The sequence below is a fragment of the Schistocerca nitens genome, chromosome 12, assembly GCF_023898315.1.
Source record: "Schistocerca nitens isolate TAMUIC-IGC-003100 chromosome 12, iqSchNite1.1, whole genome shotgun sequence".
In the NCBI taxonomy this organism is placed as follows: Eukaryota; Metazoa; Arthropoda; class Insecta; order Orthoptera; family Acrididae; genus Schistocerca; species Schistocerca nitens.
Genome location: NC_064625.1, coordinates 151768018 through 151793610, shown reverse-complemented (window position 1 = coordinate 151793610; position 25593 = coordinate 151768018). Strand labels below are relative to the sequence as shown.

At 41.5% G+C, this 25593-nt stretch overlaps 1 protein-coding gene across 2 annotated transcripts in view; it reads left to right on the top strand.

The window, feature by feature from the left end:
• The window catches only part of LOC126214863 (meiosis-specific nuclear structural protein 1-like), a 94943-nt gene extending 74318 nt beyond the window's left edge, over positions 1-20625 (top strand). For both annotated transcript variants that reach the window (XM_049941501.1, XM_049941500.1), the window contains exons 10-11: positions 1506-1669; positions 20077-20625. In XM_049941501.1, the coding sequence (XP_049797458.1) occupies positions 1506-1659 (154 nt within the window). In that variant the 3' untranslated portion in view covers positions 1660-1669; positions 20077-20625. The remainder of the gene's footprint in view (positions 1-1505; positions 1670-20076) is intronic.
• Positions 20626-25593: the final 4968 nt, after the last annotated feature.

Genomic DNA, 25593 nt, shown 5'->3' with positions numbered 1-25593 from the left:
CAGTGTTATGGAATCTGTATTGTTTTGGTTTCTTCTGTTTTCTTTCATCTGTGTTATTATGTTTTTGATTTCATTACTGACTAGCTCTCTCATCAGACCAATGCTTACCTCACTTGTTTCATTTCTATTTTGCTGTTAGAGAATGCTTTCTGATTCAACTATGAGGTTTCCTGTGTATTTGTCATCTATCTGTGTGCTGACATTGTGTTTCAGACCTTTTTTCAAGAAGTTTTATTTCTTCTGTATGCAAAATAGTGTCAAATGGTTGCCAGTCTTGGATAGAACTGATGGTTTTCGTTAGATTCGGTGTCATTTGTGGCTGTGTTGGGTGTTTGTTTAGCTGTTAAATTTGCTGGCTTTTAAATTTTCAATCTTCCTTGTGTGAGTTTTTTTCATTTTTTCTATCACTGCATATGTACAATTTTCAACCTCGCTAACAAGGTGGAAGAAAACAGTGGTATCATTCAGATTAAGATGTGCTTCATATTGTTTCTGATTTAGGGTTTGCTTTTTGGCATAAAGAGACGTGATTTCATTGTTTAGCCAATTTTTTGAGCTACTTGTTTCGTTTTTTGTGCACTGGCAGAACTGTTTTTGATGTGTTGGTGAATGTGCCAACACCTTGTAGATAGAGGAGGCCAAAATGCACGCTATCTAACGCAGACGGGCGTGAATTCTGGAACAGGATAAGTAGTGAATTCTAATAAGAAAAGTATGCAGCTCCTCTAATACTTAACTTTTATTTATCCTTGTTGTGAATACAGCATTCTTGATGAGACATTTCATACGATAACTATCAAACTATGTAAGGCTAATGGCGCCTTGCTAAGTCGTAGCCATTAACTTAGCTGAAGGCTATTCTGTCTCTCGGCAAATGAGAGCAAAGGCTTCGTCCGTACAGTCGCTAGCAACGTCGTCGTACAACTGGGGCGAGTTCTCGTACGTCTCTCGAGACCTGCCGTGTGGTGGCGCTCGGTCTGCGATCACACAGTGGCGACACGCGGGTCCTACATGTACTAATGGACCGCGGCCGATTTAAGCTACCACCTAGCAAGTGTGGTGTCTGGCAGTGACACCACAGTTTTTAACCTATACAATAATATATTTAGGTATAATATTATTTGATCTGCAAGTATTGTTAAACTTTATATGTTGGATATTTTTATGCAGTTTGAGATGTATCCTTCTAAACTTCTTGTGGAGGCCACGTGGAAATGCCTGACAAGGTGTCCATAATACATTTGTTTGCATGATCATCTTCCGCAGCAGCTGTTAACATCTGTTATTATAGGTTATCTGTCTTGAGCTGACTGCGATGTAGTCAAAAAATAAATTTACAAACATGTGTATCCAATTTTACAGAGGATGCTTTGTAAATAAAAGCAAACGTGTCTGGTGTAATTCTTTTTAATTACATTGGAGTCAGCTCAAGACGAATAACCTATAATGACAAACATATGTATGCGAATACCCTCTCACCGCACTGGACTACGATTGCACTGCAGGCGACGCAGGATAGAAGAGGAGCGCCTGCGCATGCTGAAGGAGCACGCCAGCCGCCTCATAGGCTTCATGCCGCCCGGCGTCCTGCGCGAGGACGACCTCCCGCACCTGGGTCCGGAGCTGGCCAAGATGTACAAAGAACAGGCCATCTGCTGAACCTGAGCAGGTGAGTGTGGTTGAACTTAAGTGTTAGGAGAACTAAATAAAAACCAGAGTTTTGGTCCGAGCAATTGTGAAAGGGAACTGGATACTGGGCAAAAGATGAAGGTGGAGAAATGTACTAACTGACTTACAGGAGGTTTTTGCTTCCTTAATTAAAGAAAACCCTAGTCTCTGATAGCTACCCAGTACTGATAATCCAGTATGATGTGTTAGATATTATTACTTAAAAAAGAGCTCCCCCTCCAGGTTGCGAAGGCCCAAGGGATGTCAACTAGCCACCGTGTCACCCTTTCCTGGCTTCCCCGACCATGGATCCACTACTTCTCATTCGAATATTCCTCAGATGTCATCATGAGGCTCAGTGCATCCCTTACCAGTCCTCTCAAAAATATTTGGCAGTATCGGAAATCGAACCTGGGTCCTCCGCATGGCAGCTGTCTAACTAATCACCCAGCTGTGGAGAGGGACAGATGTTATTACTTAGTAATGTCTTTCTCAAACCAAAATATGGCAACTTGCCGACAATTCACACTATTGTGTTTCACATTGATCTTAATCTGCCCTTAACCTTTTTTATGCTGATTCAAAGTTTTACTGACCTTCAAAGTAGACACCAGCATTGTGTATAATCTGTTGACCGTGATGTGGAAGTCGTAGGAGACTCTTAGCAGTGCCAGTTGTGTTGACAGTTCGAGCGGCGCGGACTATTGCCCGCCGAATTCGTAGCAGTTCTGAAGCGAATGCCGTGAAGTGTTTCCTTCAGTTTACAAATCGAGTTGAACTTACTAGGGCTTAAATCAGGGGAGTGCAGTAGGTGGTATAGCACTTAACAGCCCCATCAGTCAAACAAATCAGCAACAGCTTGCACTGTACATGCTTGAGCATTGTCCTGCAAAATGGTGGTCAGGTCCTGCAGAAAGTGTCATCACTTCTGTCTCTGAGCTGGTCATAGGTTGTGTTCCAAAAATGAACATCATAGAGACAGGAGTGATGACACTTTCTGCAGGACCTACCATCATTTTGCAGGACAATGCTCAAGCACGTACAGTACAAGCTGTTACTGATTTGTTTGACTGATGGGGCTGCTAAGTGCTATACCACCTACTGCACTCCCCTGACTTAAATCCTTGTAAGTTCAACTCGATTTGTAAACTGAAGGAAACACTTCTCGGCATTCGCTTCAGAACTGCTACAAATTCGTCGGGCAATAGACTGTGCCGCTCGAACTGTCAACACAGCTGGCACGGCTAAGGGTATCCTACACCTTCCATATTGCTGGCAATGGGTTGTACATCAATGCTGGTGACTACTTTGAAGGTCAGTAAAACTTTGAAACTCGTATCTATTTTGCACGCGCTGTAAATAAATAGTTGGCACTATTAAAGTTCCAACCTTCGTACTTAGGGTAAATTTTAACTTTCTGTTGAAGCTAAAAGTTTACCTTGACTCGAGCTGCCAGGTCGTACAGATATCGCAAGTTATCATCATGACGGACCTAGTAATTCACTCATTTGTTCAATACCCAAGATGCAATGAACCGAGATGACAATACAGCAGAAAAGGCATTTCATTTTTCAACTGAAAAGAGCACCACACGTAAGAATATTTCTTAACAGTGAACTGCCTTAAAACAGTTGATCAGCTGTAATGTATGCATTACACAACTGGCATTTGTGGTTGCCTGATGATATTTTGGGGAAGGAGGGTTGGGGAAAGGAGGGCAGGATGTTGTGAAAGGCTCTGTCTGTGTGCCTACCTGCCCAACATTTTTGTGTAAACTGCAACATTCCACAGCAACAACAGTGAATAAATGCCCAAGCTTTTGGAGCCAGAGGCTCCTTGTTCTGGTAGAAAGATTGAAGGAAAAGGAAGAGGGATGGAGAAAAGGACCAGGCAAAGTTTAGGAACTGGGAAGAGTTACGGAAAAGTAGCCCAGAACCCTCGGCCAGGTGAGACTTAGTGGACAGAATGAGGACAAAAGACTGTTCATTGGTGCCTGTGCCAGATGAGATCTGAGAACTTAAAGGTAGATGATGGGGTAATAATCGAGAGAGAGAATACTGAAAAAACATTGTGCAAGAGTCAGTAAGAGTGGAAAGCTAAGTCCATCATACATAACAGACAGGTGAGGGAGGTGGGGGAAAAATATATTGGTCAGAAAATAAAGGATACAGAAAAATAAAAGGGACCAAAAAGAGTAGTAGGTACTGAAAAGAAATTCTGACACCACAGAAATTAATGTAAATTTAGGCCAGGCAGGTGGCACGAACCGAGAATATGTTGTAACGCCAGTTTCCACGTACGGAGTTCTGAGAAACTGGTGTCTGAGGGAAGAGTCCAGATGGCAGGTCTGGTGAAGCAAGTGCTGAGATCATGATTGCCATGTTGCAGAGCATGCTGTGCAATGGGATATTATGTTTTACCGGTACACACCCTCTGTCTATGCCCATTCATCGCAACTGATTGCTTCGTAGTAGTTGAATATAACTTTGTACTCAGTAGTAAGGAGAGATGGGCTACAGAGTAGTGCAGCAACTGTCATCACAGGAAAGCAGGACAGGAACAGAAATGATTAGTGAACAAGTTAACACAGTAAACAGAAGATTTACTTAAGTTGTACGAGGGCATTTCGAAAAGTAAAGATACAATGGCTCACAGTCCTTAAATGGAACATTTATTTAGAAAATGTCAGTTACATCTTATTAACTGGATTATTTGTTATTTTTCGACATAATCACCCCCATTATCCAAACATTTGTTAAGTCGGTGCACAAGCTTTTGTATCCCACAGTCATAGAAGGTTGCCGACTGTTGTCGGAACCACATTTCAACTTCATCTTTGATCTCTTCATCGTCGTAGAATGATTTTCCACCAAGATGTGACTCCAGGTAATGGAAGACGTGGAAGTCGGTGGGCGCAAGGTCCGGACTGTATGGCGGATGGTCCAATACGTCCCATTTGAATTGTTTGAGTAGTGCTTTGGTTACGAGCGCTGTGTGAGGCTGAGCGTTGTCATGAAGCAAGCGGACTCCACTTGTCAGCATTCCCCTGCGTTTGTTTTGAATTGCCCTTCAAAGACGTTTCAAAGTCTGGCAATATGCAACAGTATTAATTGTCATTCCAGGAGGCATAAATTCCAACAGAAGAATCCCTTGTCTGTCCCAAAAAAACAGAAGCCATGATTTTCTTCGCTGAAATCGACGTTTTGCATTTCTTGGCTTTTGGTGAATTCGAATGGCGCCATTGCATTGATTGTTGCTCGGATTCAGGTGTATGGTGATAAACCCACGTCTCGTCACCCGTCACAGTGTGATCAAGGAACTCCTCACCTGCTTCAGCATAGCGTGTGAGGAAGTCGAGTGCAAAGCCCATCCTTTTGGTGTTCTTCCGTTAACAGTTTTGGAACCCAGCGCGCAGCCAATTTCCTGTACCCTCACTTGACAGTCACAACGTCATAAAGAGTTGTCATTGACACGTCCGGTATGTTCTGAAGCAATTATTTCAATGTGAGACATTTATTCGCACGAATTGCTTCCTCCGTTCTCCGAAGAAGGGCATCAGAGATCACAGATGGCCGACCCGTTCTTTGTTCGTCATGAACATCGGTCCTACCTTCAGAGAAATGACGACACCATTTCGTTACATTTTGTCGATTCATAATGTTCCCATAAACAGAAACAATTTATTTGTGAATATCCGCTGGTCGCTGACCTTTTGCACAAAGAAAACGTATGACGGAGCGCACTTCGCATTTGGCGGGATTCTGAATCGGTGCAGCCATTTTAAACACAACCTACTCCAATCAGAAGCAATGTTCAACTGCCGAACGATCGTGAGGAGAAAGCTAACAGTTCAAGGTTAACACCAGTGTTGCCAACTTGCTCACCAAAACTCTTCTGTTCCTCTGGCGTACGGTGTATCTTTACTTTCCGAAATACGCTCGTATTTCTTCAAGCGTCGGAAGACTTATTACAAATAATACAACAAGAAGTACTGTCCACCTCTCAGTGTTGACAAGGAAGTAGCTCTGCACTACAGCACGAACAATGTTGTCGGAGCCACGATTAGGCGGTGTCTGCGTAGCATCACGTAGCAAAGGGGCTACAAGTGTGAGTCACCCATCGAGATTCCACCGTCCTTCATATACTGCAGTGGCAGAGGCTGCTCGTAGTCCAGAGCCACTGAGGAGTGGCTCAGTGGATGTACACTGTTGTCTCCACCAGATCCCATGCAGTTCTACCGATATCTGATAGAAACTCGGAATTCGGTCTCCATCTTAAAGATACCAGTAGGGTGATATTGATATGTGACACCACAGTGATATTCGTACTAATGAAGAAGGCTGAATGCTGTTAGTGTAATAGCTTATACGACACACGTATCGTTTCATAGGTGGCTCTCCCTTTGATGTAAGAGGCAATCAAAAAGTTTCCATTTGAGGATGTCGCTGCAGCGTATATGCGACATTGCGTGATTCCGGTGCAGGTACACGAGCACTGACATGTAGACGAGGGACTGGTGTGGCATTTCGTGTCTTTCCATTGAGCGTGCAGTAAATGTGGAAATGTGAACTGTGATGACATCACCAAATGCCGTCGGAGGACGAGCACTGCTAGACGTACGTCAAAGAGTGAAGAATGTGTATAGGACAGCACGTCTGACAAAAACTACCATTGTGGAATGCTGTGCCGTATTTCGTGCCGGTCGTGATTCGGAGTCCCCCGCATCCCAAATGTCGTAATGCAGAATTTGTGCCAACTCGAATGGGTGACACGTGAGCACCTGCCTGTAGTCCTGACCTCTCCCCGTGTGATTATCGTGCACATGATCCCTTAGAAAAGGCCTCGAAAGAAGGACGATTTCTGTCAGATAAGGATGTGCGGCAGGCGGTTACAGACTACTTCACACAGGACACAGTGTTTTACCAAACGGGTATCTTCAACCGGGTGCATTGGTGTGATAATTGCCTCAGTGCTCACTGTCATTTTGCCTAATTGGCCTACTGATTCTGGACTGTATGGCCTTCAAACAGAAACTTTTTGATCATCCCTTGTAGTGTATGTTTTTCCAGTTACAGGTCTGGTATATGTTTTGGTAGAAGGGTTCATTAGGCAAGTCTTGCATTGGTGATGGTCACAGGGGTAAGAGCCATATGGTAGGAACGTGTGTGCAGAAGGAGCATAGGGTCTGACTGCGATATTACAGAGAGGTGGGGATGAAAAACTATTTCTGGTGTGGCGGGCAAAATGTTCTGCGAATGGACCTCATTTCAGGATATCATTTTAGGACGTCATAGCCTTTTTCAAGTAGCTGATTAATGCATCCGAGATCAGGATAGTACTGACTGACAGGAGGTGTACAGTGTATTTCAAAATTAACATACCGGTTTTAAGGCGTTGTAGCATTTATTACATTCAACTTACAATTGTAAGTAATACACCAAATGAAAGAGCAATTCAAACAGTTTTGTTCGTGTACCTGTGCACAGTGGGAACAGTATGGAATGACAAAGAGTGACTGATAAAGTGTTGAACGAGTGTGAGTCTTTCACACTTAGCCCCAAGAAATATTCCCGCAGAAAGTTTATGGGCCTTTCTTTTTCAATAAATCAACTGTAACTGATGTGTCTTGTCTGGATGTGCTACAGCTGTGGCCTGTGCGTCAATGGGAAGAAGCTGAACAACAGATCTTTATTTGTGAGCGAGATGGTGTGCCACTTCACTGGCATAACTCAGTACACGACTGGTTAAACGACACTGTATCTGACGGTGGTTTGGGCACAAGGGGCCGGTTGACACAGCATTTTATGCATGACCTCCACGTTTGCACACAATCTGATGCGCTCATGTTTATGTGCCTCTGATATCAGTTGACCTATCCGACTTTAGAAACACTATTATTGCAACGGTTATTCCTGTCACATTGATCGAGATTTCGGAACAACTCGTCTATCGACTCAATGTGTGATCGTGTTCACACTGAATAATTGTAAGAAAAATTGTTTGTGTTTCTCTTTCATTTGGTGTATTATTTATAATTGTAAGGTGACTATAATATGTGCTACAAAGACATAAAACCCGTATATTCATTTTGAAACACTTTGTATTTTGGAGGGATGAGCAGTATTAGGATTCGATATGATGGCTTGGCAAATCTGCTTTTGAACAAGGCTGGTGGGGTAATTACATACAGTGAAGGTTGAGGTGAGCATGTTGTATTCTTGCTGTAAAGAGTCTGTATCTGAGTAAATACGTTTACCTCAAATGCCAAAGCCGTATGGGAGGGAACATTTGCCACGGAAAGGACTGCTGCTGTCAGAATATAAGTGCTGTTGTTTGTTTGTAAGTTTAATGTGAACAGAAGTGTGTAGCTGACCCTCAATGAGTATGAGGTCAACATTGAGGAAAGTGGCACGAGATTTGGAATAAAGCCATGTGAACGTTAATTAGCAGACAGTATTTAGAAATTCTAAGAATTTAAACAGGTCATTCTCAGGTCAGTCGATATGGCAAAGATGTCATCAATATTTCTGAACCAAACCAGGGGCTGAAGGCTTATAGAGCCCAGAAAAGCCCACTCGAATCGACCGATGGAAAGACTGATGTATGAAGGAGCCATCCTGATTCCCATGGCTGTACCCTTGATCTGTTTGTATGCCTGCCTTTCAGAGTAAAGTAGTTGTTTGTAACTGTCAAGATGATGGAGGTGAGCAAGAGGGACATATGTTTGGAATCGGGTGAATACCAGTTGAGGTAATGTTCAGCAGCAGAGCGAGGCTTGGAATTGGGTAAATGCTATCCGAGGTAATGTTTAGCAGCAAAAAGACCATGTACATTGGGAATGTTGATATAGAGGGAGTTGTCATCAATGGTAACAAGCAAGGTTTGTGGTGGGAGTGGGGACACGTACAGATTTTACACGTTTGAGAAATGGTTGATATCTTTAATTCCTAAATTATGTTAGGTCTACAACTTTGCTTCCGCCGTTTAGCAGTAGACGGCGTTAGTGGAAAGTACTGGCACAGTCGTAGGTCGTAAGTGTCATACAGTAAGCTTAGTCATTTGAGAACATAATACCATCAAAATATTAGTTAATTTTTGATTGCATCTTGAAGTTATTATCGGCTGAATATGTCAACTTATGAGCCTACTTCTTGTCATCTGTGGGAGGTTTTAATTTTCTCCTTTGATATGAAGAAATATGCGGCTGAGGCTCATAAAAAGCTGGGTAAGACCTATGATGAGACGCCTGTTAGTGACAGAACTTTGAAGAAAATGGTTTCCATGCAACCGGCAAGGTTGTGAAAGAGGGAAAGCTTTCAATGCTTCTGCAACTGATGGGAACAATCACAGGAGATCGTTATTGAAAGCAATTGATGTGTGAGTCGATCACTGAAAGACAAATGGCCACAATACAGCGATAGACATGAAAAGGTAATTTTGCACCATGACAGTGCTCGACCCCATGTTGCAAAACCTGCCAAAACATACCTAGAAACGTTGAAATGGGAAGTACTACCCCACCCGCTGTATTCTCCAGACATTGTTCCCTTTGACTACCAACTTTTTAGTTCAATGGCACACGACCTCGCTGCCCAGCACTTCCTGTCACATGAACAATTGCAAAATTGGATCAATGTATGGATCTTCTCAAAAGATGCCCAGTTCTTCTGCTATGGGATTTGTATGCTACCTGAAAGATGGCCAACATGTTTAAATGTAATTTTTTTGTAAGATGCTCACAATAAAGCCTCGAACTTTAAGAAAAAATGGTAGAAGTAAAGTTGTAGCCCCAGTATTTTCAAACATTGATTTTTTTTCTGTACTTAGTTAGGTATATGTAGGGTATTTACAGAGTAAGGGTGAATAATTATTTCTATTTATGGATGCAAGATGTTACTGACAGGCCAAAAAAACAGTAAACATCACATTTCTGCAAGATATTTTAATTCCTACAGTCCACCACGTGCAGAAGACATTGAATCACAGACTGGCACAATGAAAAAGATTGCTAAAATATTAAGCTTTCAGACAAAGTCCTTTTTCTGAGATAGCAAAGACACACACACATTCACATAAGCACAACTCACAGACATATGTCCACTGTCTCTGGACACTGGAGCCTGACTGCATCAGCATCTGATGGGAGTAGTAATCTCCTGAGGTGGGGGTGGGGTAAGGAGGAGGCAGGGAGTGTGAAGGGGGGAGCGGGACACATGGTAGGGGTGGGGGAAGATGCTGTGCCGCCTGTGGGAGCATGCAGGTATGTGGTGGGGACAGGTGCACTGTTCAGAGGATGTTGGGAGGGGGGGGGGGTGTTGGTTGAGGAGAGGAGTATAGAAGGGGAAAAGATTAGTAGCAGCATTGTTGGGATTTTAAGGTACGTGCTGCTGCTGTTGTTATTCCATCCAGGACTTTCCGTTGTTTGTTATTGTAATTCCTTATATTTATATTTCTGCTACTTCTTTCAGTATAATAAGTATTAAAATAAATTTTTGCTATCAAGATCAGAACAGTCTAAAATTTGCACTATCTATGCAGCATAGAGATAATAATTATTTTGTAATGTTTTTAGTTACAATGTGTTTGTTACCTGTACTTGAGCAATTGAAACAATGAATTTTGATATATCACCATCCAATTAGTTTATAGTGAAATTATAGTAGATTCCTTATATAAAAATATTCAATAATCTGTTGAGACTTATTGGGTTCCGTTGTGTTCTCCTGCATAGTATAGACAGCAAGGCAGGAAGATAGAGTGTAATGTTCCACCAACAATGCGGACAGTAATGGCGAAGTGAACTGAAGAAAACTGACTGTGTCTTCTCGAAAAGAACTATCGTGCCATTCACCTTAATCAATTCAGGAAAATGATAGAAAGCCTAAATCTGGATACCTGATAAAGGATTTGAACCCTGTACATAGAGCAGGTTGTGACTGGTGTATCTGTTGCGTGTTCGTCATTTCATCTCACATACTTACCATTCTTCATACATCGTGCCTGTACAGTCACTGTCTTTCCAGCTGGTTTTTCCATGTAATTTAGCTTCTTCTGTTAGCTCCCTGTTGTGCTTATTTCTGATACTGATGAGCCCACTAAACATTGCCACTCCCATTGCTATTGTGTGTTACTTTCTAGTCTACTGAACTTCAAGATTGGTGTGGAAGGATCAGATTGTGTTGCCAAAATAAGAACATGTTCTTTTTGTATCAACAAAAAAGTCAATTGAGAAAACATAAATTATGAAACATAATTGCTGGTCATTATTTACATTCAGGAAGTTAAATATATCGTGCTGCCGGTAGACACATATAAAACTAAAAGTAATGACACTGTCCTAGCTTTTGGAACTAATAGTTTCTTTCTGATGGAGGGGGGGGGGGGGTTGGTTAAGGTGGAAAAGGGACAGCTCACTTAGAGGATGAGAGGGTCCCACCTGTTGTGAGGATCAGGGTAAGACAAAGATGAAGTGGGAGGTGTCAGAGAGTAGGGAATAGCAGGTCCAAGATGGTAAGCTGGTAAGCTCTGCATCAGTTTCAGTCCAGAGATGTTAAGGATGGAATGAGATGTAAAGCATATATTAGTGTAGGCTGTTGCAGCTTATGTGGCCAGTGGTAGGCAGCCCACAGGCACAGGTGGGCAGACAGCTGACATTGGGGCAGTCAGGCAGCTGAGCTGGAGCATATGTGACAGCTCTGTACCAGCTGAACAAACATGGGCAAGGTTGGCAAAGTGGTGCACACGTGTATAGAACACTTGTAACAGGGCTGCCTGGCACTTAGCCATCACTAGCTGTGCAGTGCTTGCGCCCCATAGGGCATCATTATAAAAGCGTAGGTTAGCGGGAAAAGAAATGGGGAGAGTTAAAGATGAAGAAGAAGAAGAAGAAGAAGAAGAAGAAGAAGAAGAAGAAAGAGGGCAGGAGGAGGAGGGAGGACAGTGAAGATTATGAAGAAATAAAAAACATGAAGGAAAATAAGAAACTCATTGTAAATTTAAAATATATTAAATTTGCAATAAGAAAAGACACATCTCCAAATTGATAGTATTGAAAGCTAGGACTGTGTCATCACTGTTACTTAAATTTGGTACTCATGTGAGTCTAGTTAAAGTAGAGAAGTTCTGAAGCAGAAAGACACTACAACAGCTAGAAGTGTGCAGGGTTGCAAAAGAGGGTATAGTGTGGAAACGGTTGAAAATAATCACTACTACTTTGGAATTCATTGTTTTCATTATCACTATGCTGGTTTGTGACAGCCTCTATATCCTGTAAGACGACATAGCTCCAGGAGAGGGGGGGGGGGGGCGGGGAATAATAATAATTCTGTAGCAGCTTGTAGAAGGAACAAAATATTGGAGAAATCATTCTTTCAAAACTTTATGTTTTGAAAAATCAGCCATTTTTTATGCACATTGATATACCTGCATTTACTCTATCTGATCAGGATACACATTGGTGGACATTAATATGGGGTGTTTCAATACTTTACCTTTCTGATGGCTCGAACTCTGCCGGGGACAGTTTCAGTGATGTGTCTGACTGTTTATGGAGAAATGGGAGCCCATCCTTCCTCAAGAGCCGAAGCTGGAGAAGGTAGTGATGTTGGACACCGCAGCCTGGGGCAAAGTCAACGTTCTCACTTGTCCAAAGATGTTCCATTGGATTCAGGTCAGTACTCTAGGCAGGCCTGTCCATTGCAGGACTGTTTGTTCCACAAACTGCTGCTCACAGATGCTGCTTTCTGACAGGCTGCATTGTCACGCTGACACAGTCGTCGCTGCCAAACTGTTTCAATTGAGTGGTACCTCTCAGGGAGCTGACAGGACTGTCCTCCTCCGCCTCTATCGATCTCTCGTCTGCTCCGAGTTGGATTATGGATGCATTGTCTACTCCTCTGCGCGGCCGTCTATCTTACACCGTCTAAATACAATACACCATCTGGGGATCCGTCTCCCCACTGGTGCCTTCTGTACTATCCCAGTTGAGAGCCTCTACGCAGAAGCCGGTGAACTACCACTGTGATGCCGGCGCGACATCCTACTCAGTAGGTATGCGTGTCCGCTTTCTTCCGTGCCAGGCCACCCAACCTTTGACCCTTCTTTTGATGACATTCTTCACCGTCAATACGAGACGTACGTTTCTTCACTGTGGCCTCCTGGCGTCCACTTTTGTCACCTGCTTCAGCAGCAGCAGCAGTTCACACTTTCTGCCACTTTCTGAATGGGTGAGCGCCCTTCACCACCTTGTCTTCAGGCACAGGTTTGTGTTCATTTTGACCTCACTTCATTCCCGAAGGATTCCACTCCCGAGCTGACCTATCTCAGTAAATTTCTCGAACTTTGCTCGCAATTTGCCGATAGCATATTTTTGTACACTGATGGTTCCAAGTCCGCTCACGGTGTTGGCTGTGCCATTGTCGTTGTGGATGATAAGTTTCAATAACGGCTTCTTGACCAGTGCACCATGTTTACTGCAGAGCTTTTTGCCCTCTGTCAGGCTGTTCACTACATCCGGAGACACTTACTTGCTGTGTGATATGCTCTGACTCGCTCAGTGCCCTTCAGAGTCTGGATGATCCAGATCCAGTCCACCCCATTGTTCGACGGATCTGGGACTGCCTCCATTTGTTCCCGGATGGCGGAGCCCAAGTGATGTTCGTGTCGGTTCCTGGCCATGTTGGTGTGCCTGGGAATGACGCTGCTGATGCTGCATCCGAGGCTGCAGTCCATCTCGGTCGGCCCGCCTCTTATTCCTTTCCCTTACTCAGAGAAGTTAAATCTCTCCCAACAGTCTGGTCGACTTTCTCCCGGCCGCTTCACCGTGAGGAAGTAATGTTAGCTCGGTTGCGAATAGGGCACTGCCGCTTTAGTCACTGCCACTTGTTGGGTGGCGACCCTGCACCCAGCTGTCCTTTCTGTCGCCAGCCATTAACAGTCAGACATTTCCTGATCCTCCACCCCTATTTTAGCCACTTACGCCTCAGGGTTGGGCTGCTGCCCGCTTTACCGAACATTTTAGCAGATGACGAAAGAGATTTGATTTCCACCTGGTGACTCCCGTGTCTTGTCACCGTCTTTTAGATACTCTTCCGTAACGTCTTGATGTTTTAGATTTGTTTTTTCTTCCTTTCTGTATTGGACCTCAAAACAGTTTTTACCCTCGCAGTCCCAGCATGCTATGGTTCTATACTGGGCACTTATGACCTTAGATGTTTTGTGCCCTAAACCCCCACAAAAAAAATCTGTTTCTCTCCTGTACACAGTACACAATACCATATAATGTGTTCATATCCTTCTCCATATATATATATATATATATATATATATATATATATATATATATATATATATATAAAAAGAAAGATGATGAGACTTACCAAACAAAAGCGCTGGCAGGTCGATAGACACACAAACAAACACAAATATACACACAAAATTCAAGCTTTCGCAACAAACTGTTGCCTCATCAGGAAAGAGGGAAAGACGAAAGGATGTGGGTTTTAAGGGAGAGGGTAAGGAGTCATTCCAATCCCGGGAGCGGAAAGACTTACCTTAGGGGGAAAAAAGGACAGGTATACACTCGCACACACACACATATCCATCCACACATACAGACACAAGCAGACATATTTAAAGACCACTTTAAATATGTCTGCTTGTGTCTGTATGTGTGGATGGATATGTGTGTGTGTGCGAGTGTATACCTGTCCTTTTTTCCCCCTAAGGTAAGTCTTTCCGCTCCCGGGATTGGAATGACTCCTTACCCTCTCCCTTAAAACCCACATCCTTTCGTCTTTCCCTCTCCTTCCCTCTTTCCTGATGAGGCAAGAGTTTGTTGCGAAAGCTTGAATTTTGTGTGTATATTTGTGGTTGTTTGTGTGTCTATCGACCTGCCAGCGCTTTTGTTTGGTAAGTCTCATCACCTTTCTTTATATATATATATATATATATATATATATATATATATATATATATATATATATATATATATATATATAACAGAGGGAAACATTCCACGTGGAAAAAAATATATCTAAAAAGAAAGATGATGAGACTTGCCAAACAAAAGCGCTGGCAGGTCGATAGACACACAAACAAACACAAATATACACACAAAATTCAAGCTTTCGCAACAAACTGTTGCCTCATCAGGAAAGAGGGAAAGACGAAAGGATGTGGGTTTTAAGGGAGAGGGTAAGGAGTCATTCCAATCCCGGGAGCGGAAAGACTTACCTTAGGGGGAAAAAAGGACAGGTATACACTCGCACACACACACATATCCATCCACACATACAGACACAAGCAGACATATTTAAAGACCACTTTAAATATGTCTGCTTGTGTCTGTATGTGTGGATGGATATGTGTGTGTGTGCGAGTGTATACCTGTCCTTTTTTCCCCCTAAGGTAAGTCTTTCCGCTCCCGGGATTGGAATGACTCCTTACCTTCTCCCTTAAAACCCACATCCTTTCGTCTTTCCCTCTCCTTCCCTCTTTCCTGATGAGGCAAGAGTTTGTTGCGAAAGCTTGAATTTTGTGTGTATATTTGTGTTTGTTTGTGTGTCTATCGACCTGCCAGCGCTTTTGTTTGGTAAGTCTCATCATCTTTCTTTATATATATATATATATATATATATATATATATATATATATATATATATATATATATATATATATGCCTCCTGTGTACTTCACTGCTGACACTACACACAATTGCAGGCAACATTCACTAGTAATTCGCCAAACCAAAACCCTTCTGTTGGATTGCCACAGGTTATAGAGTGATTTACTTACTTACTCACTGGTCATACCGGACTCGAGAGTCCATTACCGCAGAAACGTATTTTCGCTATCTGTCCCTGCCTTGGGCTATTTCCTTCCATTCCCCTTCAATACCTAAGCTCCTCAAATCAGCCTTCACATTGTCCTCCCATCTACGCCTCGGTCTCCCCACAGGACGTTTTCCCTCTAAGTGCCCTACCAGTACTCTGCGCGCTGCCCTGCCCTCTTCCATTCGAGCTACGTGACCCGCCCATTGCAGCCTACGTGATTTAATAATACTGATTATGTCAGGGCTTGAATAGAGTTTTCAAATATTCGAAATGGCTTATCATTTTGCACAGTGAGAGACCAAGTCTCACACCCATACAGCATAACTGGTAGAATAATAGTTTTGTATATTCTAATCTTTAAATTCCTAGACAATATCCGTGATGAAAGTAATCTATTCACTGAGAAGTAGCACGCATTTCCCGCCCGTAATAAGTCTAACATACTTCTTTGGTATTCCAAGTTCCAAAAGAATTCTGTACAATTTTGATTGCAATACTGAATCATATGCTTTTGTAAAATCTATGAAAAGATTATGAACTGGTTTATTGTATTCCCATTTCTTTTCCAAAATTTGACGCAGGGTGAATATTTGGTCTATAGTTGATCTGTTCCTCCGTAAGCTGGTTTGGTAATCCCCCACAATTTCATCTGCATATGGTGTAAGGCTGCTTAGCAGAATACTCGAGAAAATTTTGGAACATACTGGTAATAGCGATATCCCTCTATAATTACTACAATCCATTTTGTCGCCCTTCTTAAAAATTGGGATCAGAATCGACTCCTGCCACTCTTCAGGTATCATCTCTGAGTTCCATACTTTAGTTATCACTTTGTAAACTACTTTCGCCAATTTCTGTCCCCCATTTTTAACTAATTCTGCAGTTATGCAATCTGATCCCGGTGCTTTATGGTTTTTCAATTTGTTGATTGCATCTCTTACTTCCTTTAACGTTGGCTCAGGTATCTGGGGGTCTGCTGTATGTATTTCGTACGCCTGCTTATTTCCTGCTTCCTGGTGTACATTTAATAGATGCTCAAAATACGCCCTCCATTTACTTAATATAGCACTGGGGTCTGTCAGTATTCCCCCAGCATCCCCTCGAAGTGCATTTGTCCTAGCCTTCAAGCCCTTCCTATACCCATTTATGTCTAGGTAAAGTTCCCTAATGTTTTTTGTTTTACTGTTTGTTTCCATTTTTTGTAATTTGATTGTTCAAATAATCCCTCTTCTTTGCCCGTAGCCTACGACCAACTTCCCTTCTCAAGTTCAAGAACTCCTCTCGTTTTCTGTCTCCCATTCTATCCCAATCTAATCGCGCTTTTCTCCTTTCCTCTACCAATTTCTTGCATTCCTCATCAAACCAAGGTTTCCTCCTGTTCTTCTTAATTGTACCTATTGTGATCTTCGCTGCCTCTTTGATATTATTCCTCACCGTGATCCACTGTTTATTTACATCCTCGTCTTGATCTTTGTGTGTCCTGAGAGCATCAAACCTATTTGAAATTTCTATCATGTACCTTCTTCTAAAGTTTTCATCATTTAACTTGTCAGTGTCGAACCTAACAAGTTCTGCATTGTGACACCTTGATGTTGCTGTAGATAGCTGTTGGTGAACTTTGGCAACTACAAGAAAATGATCAGAATTGCAGTCTGCTCCCCTGAAACTCCTAACATTTTCTATACTAGTGTGCCATCTCCGATCTACAAGGACACGATCAATTTGGTTTCGGGTGTGTCCATCCGGAGAGACCCAAGTTGCTATATGAATGTCCTTCCTTTTGAAATATGTGCTATCAACAATCATGTCTTTTGAAACAGAAAAATTAACCACCCTTGTGCCGTTATCATTCGAAATGTTATGCAAACTTTCTTTCCCAATTGTAGGCCGGAATGCTTCCTCCTTCCCTATCTTCGCATTAAAATCACCTATGATTAATTTTGTATCATATGAGGAGAACTCATCCCACAGTTGATCTAGTTCTTTATAAAAGCCGTCTTTAACAACCTCTTCAATGTCCTCAGTTGGTGCATGTACATTAATTACTACTAGTCTATTCCACCTGCTGGACAACACTGTAACTTCTAATAATTTCCGGGTGTGCAGCCGGATCCCGTTGACATTCTGCCACGATATTTCGGCCCAGAGACGTCCGGCCATCATCAGGTGAGTACACAACTACTGAAGAGCCCAGGTGCAGTCGCGGTATTTATGCCGAATCTCGCACATGCGAAATGTACTGGCATCCTACAGCGCATGCGTCAGGTGTTGACATGCGCGGCATAGCCGAGTTGTACGTGCTGCCCTCGGTGGTGAAAATAAAGGTTCATCTAGTCATTGAGTATCGAATGACACTGTCGATTCCGCTGTGATTGTATAATTTTAATAACAGGATTCCAATTTTTATCCAGCTGAAAGCCGTGGTCACGATTTGTAAGATTATTGGCAAGACGTATTTCCACTGATTCCTTGATTACAGAATCCCAAAAACCGGAAACCGGGGCTAAAATTTTTGTTCCATTGAATGTCCCAATGAAATACAGTGCTCTGCTACTGCCGATTTTGACAGTTGCCGCAGACGGGTGTATCTTTCATGTTCTGTACATCGTTCATGGACAGTTCTTGTCGTCTGGCCAATATATGCAGAGCCACATTCACAGGGAATTTTGTAGACGCCTGCTTTCTTCAGTTGTAAATCGTCTTTAACGGATCCAACCAGGGCCCGGTTCTTTGCTGGTGGACGGAAGATAACCTTGATTTTATTTTTCTTCAGTAATCGGCCTATTTTCGAAGACACATTCCTGGCGTATGGAAGGAACGCAGTTGATTTAAAGTTGTCATCTGCGTCCTCAGTGCGTTGCTTCTTATTATGATAGTTGCGGATGGCCTTCCTTATTTGGCGAGAAGTGTAGCCATTCTCTTTGAAAACCTTCTCCAAGTGTTCTAATTCTGCGTGGAGGTTTTCATCATCCGGACGTCTCTGGGCCGAAATATCGTGGAAGAATGTCGACGGCATCCGGCTGCACACCCGGAAATTATTAGAAGAAGAAATATGCCGGGAAAATTTCAGAAAACACTATAACTGATAGTCGGTCGCTAATGAGCCTTATATCTCTGATTGCACGAAGCACTTTTCTCTGTACTGCGAAACCTGTTCCGAAACTGTGAGCTTCCACACCTCCGTAGAAAAATGTATAGTTACCCCTCTTTATGCTCCCCTCCCCCCTGCTACCGAGTTTCTTGAATAGCTGTGATGTCTACATCGTATCTATCTAATTCGTCAAATAATATCTGGAATGTTCCTGGCCTGTTCAAACTTTTAACGTTCCATGTTCCCAACCTGAAAGTTCCTTTCGGCCTGAATATCTTCGAAGTAGGTTCCGCCTGGAGATCCGAATGGGAACCTAGTTTACCTCCGGAATATTTTACTTCAAAGGGACCCGTGCCCATTAATGTTGCTGATTCTTGATGAATAGATTTGATAGAAGAGAAAAAGAAACAGGGATGGTTCATCATGCCATCGTCTGCTCCCCACTGGCTGTCCGCGGCTGCTTATTTTTTTGTATTCGCAGCTACCCTTCATATCTGAAGGCCGTGACCTGGGAATGCGCTGTGCGTGGTGGTAGGGGCCCACGAGACAGGTATAGAGTGATTTGTCACTCCAAATAATTTGTTTCCAATCGTCCACCGTCCAGTGGTACTGCTCTTTACTCCACCTCGAGCATCCCTTACACTCACTACAGAAATATGTGAATGTGTGACGTATGCAGAGTCGGTCAACAATTGCATCCTGTTCTTTTTACACACTGTCATCGTGATAGCTGGACTTCTGGAAGCACTTTGGAGTTTGGACGTGATTCCTTCCTCTGACATTACATGATTTTTTACAACCACCATCTGCAGTGCTGAACAGTTCTTGTGCATCAGTATCTGAGGTCTCACTTGCCTCAGTTAAGCTGTGATTCCACTTCACAGTCACATCACCAACAGGTGACTGGGCTGAAATGTCCCTGATGAATTTGTTATATAGATCACATCCAATCAATAGTCCATGTCCAAAGCCACTGAGCCCTCCTGACCAACTCATTCTGCACTTAATCTTTCTCTGCTGACAACACAGTGCTCTGCGCCTCATTTTATACTGGTGGGTCCGCCTCCCGTGACATCCAGTGGTTTCACATTACATAGGGGCGTACATGCAAGTCGTAGAGCTAGGGAGATGGAGATGGGAGTTTATAATTACTTTTTGCGTGAAATTAATATTGTTGTTCAAATCCACGTCCACCCATCCAGATTTTGGTTTTGTGAGGTTCCCTCAGTCTCTTAGAGAAAATGCTGGGACAGTTCCTCTGAAAAGAACAGAGCTGATTTTCTTTCCAAACCTTTTTAAATCTAGTCTAGTGCTTTTCTCTGTAATGACCTCATTGTCAATGACTTCATAAGCCTTAAACTTCTTTTCACGCTTTACCACACTACAATTGCTTCATTGTTTTCCCGGTTATCTACTACCTTTTATATTTTATTAACAGTTATTTTTGGTGCCTATAAGATGTCTCACTGTTTTTCTCTTTTTCAGGGACACTGACAACTGCTTGATAGTTCTGCACATCCGTATTTCAACGAGGATAATGTTACCACAAATTATTGACACTTTTATGTATTCCACGGATCATACCAGGCGAGTCATTTTGGCACTGTATTTTTTAAATCTTGCATTTAAATATGAATTAATGATATTAGATTAAGTTTTGTCATTACCAGATGACTTTAGAGTCATATGCAAACATATTTTTGCCTAGGGCTGTGTTAGGAAATTAATAAACTTTGTCTTATACTTTTTATGAAAATACCACCTTGTCACTGACTAATTTTTTTGTAACAAGTTTTATATGGACTCTGGAAGATTGATCTATTACGCATGATCAATTTCTAATTACACAGTCAATGTGATGGGTGCACAATTTTTAAAATGTCCATCACAACATTACAGACACTATAGCATAGGTGCATGCACCATTTACTGTGCGGTTTGTTTTAACACGTCAAAGATATTGAAACCTTTTAGTGTAGTCTGAAAATTTTAACATTGTTTCATATTTAAACACATTTATACCACTTTGTATGTTTATGAGACTGAAATGTGTTGTACATGAATATGTTTATAAAATTTAATAAAAACTCATGTTTAAAATATATCATTCAGTAATACTAGCTGTTCTTCTGATCTTCTGTTTTTATCATTTGTTTTGTAAATCCTCTCTCTACACCTTTGGTTACAGATCAACCTAAAATCTTACTTTATTGAAGAAATTAATTGGTACTGCCAATCCCTGAAATATAAATGTTTCACTAAAGTTTAACTCATATTGCATAATGTGTCAGTATGCTCCATTGGTGTTTGGGGAAATTGCTGATTTGTTTAATTGTTTGATGGAGAAGAAATGTGTCAGCTCAGTGAGTGTTTGGTTGAACATGTCTTTCATTGTAGAATAAGGTACACACACAATGTGACCTAAATGCATAATGTGATTTGTGTGTCATGTGTGAAACTTCAGAGGCCAGTTCAATATGTATGTGTAATAGGGACAATGCAACTTTTTGCAGTTACAAATTATTTATATTTCAGCATAGTCCGCTTTCAATGATATGATGTTTCAACATCCATGCATTTTTGTAACACCTCCAAAAAATAGGAATTTCTCACGCTGTGTGAAATACACTTCTGTCTCAGTGACAATGTTCTGATTTGAGCAGAGTTATGTTTTACTGTTTCTTGATTTTAGGAAGAAAAAAATTGGAAGGAGCCAAGTCATATGAATACAAGGTTTGTGGGAACCATCCGTAACATTGTTCATGAAGTTTTGCGGTAGTGGTTCCAGATGAATTGACTAGTGTGTTATTGTGGTAAAACAGCATTTTCTTCTCAACCAAATTGGCCATTCTTTCTTTAATTCCATGTTGGCATTATCTAATATCTCATATAGTATTGTCCAGTGATTGTTTTTCCTTTTTCTAAGAAATTATGAGTGTGATGCCCTTCAAATCGCTAAAGCCACAGTTTTTTCTAGCCAAAGGGATTCTTTTCAACTTCATTTGAACAGATTCATCTTGGCCAACCAACTCATCATTGCAATTTTTGCTCATTTTTGGGAGTACAGTGATGAATCCAATTTAGTCAATGGTGACAATTTGACACAAAGAGTTGTACAGATTAAATATTCCAAACACAGCTTTGAAGCAACAGTTTCTTTCTGTCCATTGTCATGTGATCATGACCACCCACAGGTCCAAATATATTTCATCACTAAATTATCATGTAAAATACCAGTTATTATCTCGATCTACTCTTCCATGCCTTCTACTGATTTGCACAGCTTGGTTCACTGAGCAGTGGGAATTTTGTTGTGGAATTTTACTGTGACTTTTTGGTAACCACATCTGTCAGTTGTCCTGGGTGGTGCTAATCAAAACTGAATGCTTATCACTGTTTAGATTCATCGAACCAGTATGTAGCTGTTATCATTGATGGTAAAAAACAACTATGCACTGCGTATAATTTTTATCTCATCACACAGGTTCCCATAAAAAAGATAGAGGAACTTTCTTGTATTTCTGCAAAAACAACACAGCACGACTTACTAAAATGATGGGCAAGTCCGAAGTGTTGTCAAACAAATGGAGGCACACCATCATAACACCAGTGTGCATTATCAATTACACCTATCTTCTAGCATAAGTGCTTATTAGACTGGTCTTGTAACACATGTCTATTGCAAGACCTACTATTAATTGTCACATTGATATGTTAATTTAGTGTAACAACAATCCTCAGTTCAGAATGCAGAAGAGTTCTGTTGTTACAGTTATCGACCGCAGAAACCTACATCCACATATAATTTTTCTGAAGCATATGTGTTAGTGAAGTGTGAGACATATCAGGTGTGTGCTAGATTCAGACACAGTCCCCAGTATGTGGCTTCAGCAGGCACAGTTCTACAGTCACATCACACTTCAGATGATAAAACTGCCACCAGGTTAGGTAACTGAGATGTAAAACTGGTACTATATGTGTGAAAGCCTTATCTGATGTAAGGCAGAGCCTGACGGCCTTAATAAGATCAGGTTAAATAAAGTAATTAATTAAAATCAAATCAAATATGAGAGTTCAATACTTGCAACTACTTAGATTTGAAGATTGTCCAGAGTGATCATAACAGGTCATGTAATTAACAATGTGCAGCTGAAACTGAAGAATAATTGAAAATTATTTTAAATATGAATACTGTAGCTGATTCCCTAAAGACGAATATGTCAGCTGTAGTGATATAAAGTTTTATGGAGGATAATTTCCATGAACCAATTCCAACTGCCTGATATGATAGCACTGCTCAACTTACTTTTCTAACATTTATTTTTTAAAGGTTTTTTTAAGCAGCTGCAATATTTAGTCAGTGCACAAGGTCAGAATTCACTTAAAACAATATGTGTTATTAATATTAATTTATTAAAACATTTATAACAACATTAATTTCAAGTGTTTCAACAGCTGGCTGTAAGTCTTTATTTGGACACCACTTCAGTGACTTGTGTGTCCCTAATCCACCCCAGTTATCCAAGTGAGGAAATCAATGAAAGTATGTCAGTAACTTTCAAAATACTTTTCATCGATAAAATTTGATTTCAGGTTTTTAATCTCCTAATTACATTCATTTCTTATACATGATGACAGTCTGTTCATTTCTATAATTTTTATTTTCATTTATTTATTTATTGCACATTTGTGCTGAGTTTTGCTTTTATATTTTTTTAGTTCTTCTGTTCCCATGTCATCCAGTATTGTAAATATCATTTGCATACAAACCAAGCCAGCAACATGTGAGGGACATAAATTCCTATTTTGAAGCACTGAGTCTAACAGTAAATTGGTCTTCAGTCTAAATTGAATTGTATAAAACATACTTTGAATTAAAAGATGTTTTGTAATTCTGTAGTTTTGTTAATGCCATAAGAATGATGTCTTAAATGGAGCTGCCTCACCTGAAGGAGGCAGAATATCAGCAGAGTAATAGGCACTGCCTTGTCTCACAACTACACCTGTGTGCAACATCAGATGGCACTACATTTTCGTTTTGATTAATAGTGTGTTGGTAGCACTGATGGAGGCCATGTTTATGTTCGTCAGATACAAATCGCACACTATAAGGTGGCCCATTCCTGTTCAGGGAAAGTCAGCTGTCCTGCGCCACAGTGGAACAATTACACTCATTACCTGCCATAGCTACGTAATAATATTATGTAACAATAAGTAGCTCTTAGTAAAATACTATCTATTTATGTGTGGCATTTTGTGTAGTTATCATTCATCAGAAAAATAAGCAAAGAGGTTATACCTGATACTTCTAGCAGCTCGCCATCTTCTTTTGTGGCACATTTGCAACACATTAACATTACATGTTTGTTTCCTTTGTAAGCTGCTAGCCTTTTCCCAGTGGCTTCGCCCAAATATATTGAACACATCTCCTCTTCCCCTTCTCTGCATCTACCTCTTTCTCCCACTGTCTGTCTACCTCGTCCTTACACGTCTGCCTATTTCCTCATCCCCACTCTCTCTGTCGCTTCAGCTCCACCACCCCTCTCTTTGGACATTTCCTCCACCACCACTCTCTGTCTATTTCCTCCACCCCTCTCTCTGACCATATCTGCCTTCATCCTCCTTCTGGACATACCCTTCTGCCCCTCCCTCTTTCCATCTGCATGTCCCGTCTTCCTTTTCCACCTGCCTAGCATCCCTCTACACCATCCATCTTCACGCATCTCCTCCTCCTCCTCCTCTCTATCTGTCCATTTCCTCCCCGTCCCCCCCCTCCTTGCTCTGTCTATCCCCTCATCTACCCATGTCAACCTGCCAGCCATGCTCCTCAGCATGTGTAACCCCTTCAGTACATTTCAATAAAGCAGGTCAACATTACTCCCACAACATGTGTGTCATGCAAGGCAGGCTACACATCAAGGGATTGAAACTCATTTACTTGCCCGTGAAATACAGACCATTATGCAAACCAGGCCATTACTGCTCAACACATCTGTAATGCAGTGCATCCTACATGTTGGAGCCCGAAAAACCATTTCTTGCCTCTAACATTTAGCCTACCCTGCAAAGCAGGTTGATTCAGCGGGCCGATACTGTTAACATCCGACATGTCTGTTGAACAGGGTTTTACCTATATCTCCGCTCCTATTGGAGCTGATAGGTTATAAAACCTTCAGTGGTTTGGGAGGTGATCCTGGACGTACACACATACATGCTGCTTTATATATGTCACTCCCAGCATCCTTTGGAAAAGGGCCAACTTGTAGTGTGTGATTAGTATGTGTTTTATTGGTGCCAATGTTGGTAATTTACAAAAGTTTCATAAAATTTTTGGTTGTTATTCAGATGTCAGTATTATGTCAGACATCAAATGAAGCCCTGGACAAAATGGTATCAGTTAAGATATGCATGCCTTATGTGAGTTATGGATTTGGTAATGTACTAATGAAGGCTTGATGAAGTGTCAGGAAATTAGCGTAGACAGTGGAGAGCTTGACAGAATTTGGAAGAGAAGAAGCAATGTTGTAGGCAGGGCAAAAGCATTTTCCTGCCAGACAGAACCCAGTTTAGAGAGGATTAACCAGTGTATCATTGTTAGTGAAAACTGCACATTGTACTGCCTGTGAGTGTGTATATGATTATGTGCCTTGCAGTGAGCCAAAATGTGTCTTGAAGGAATGTGTGGATGGTGATCTGACAAGGACAGTAAACAGGCTGTGAAATGTACACGAACTTTATTCGGGTGAGATGGCACTGTTAAAGGTGTACAACAGGTACAGTACTCCAGTGCTATTGTACATAGACAGTTGTCACTGACTATGTGCAAGGCCAAAATACTTCAAATAGAACAAGTTCCTGTTTTACACTGATTCCCATTAATTACATTCTTATCCATATCTGTTTAATATTTTACTGTACACGTACAACAGATTCCTCAGTATCAAACACACTGTTAATGGGAACACATAACTTGAAACAATCTATTATAAGTTAATGAAATAA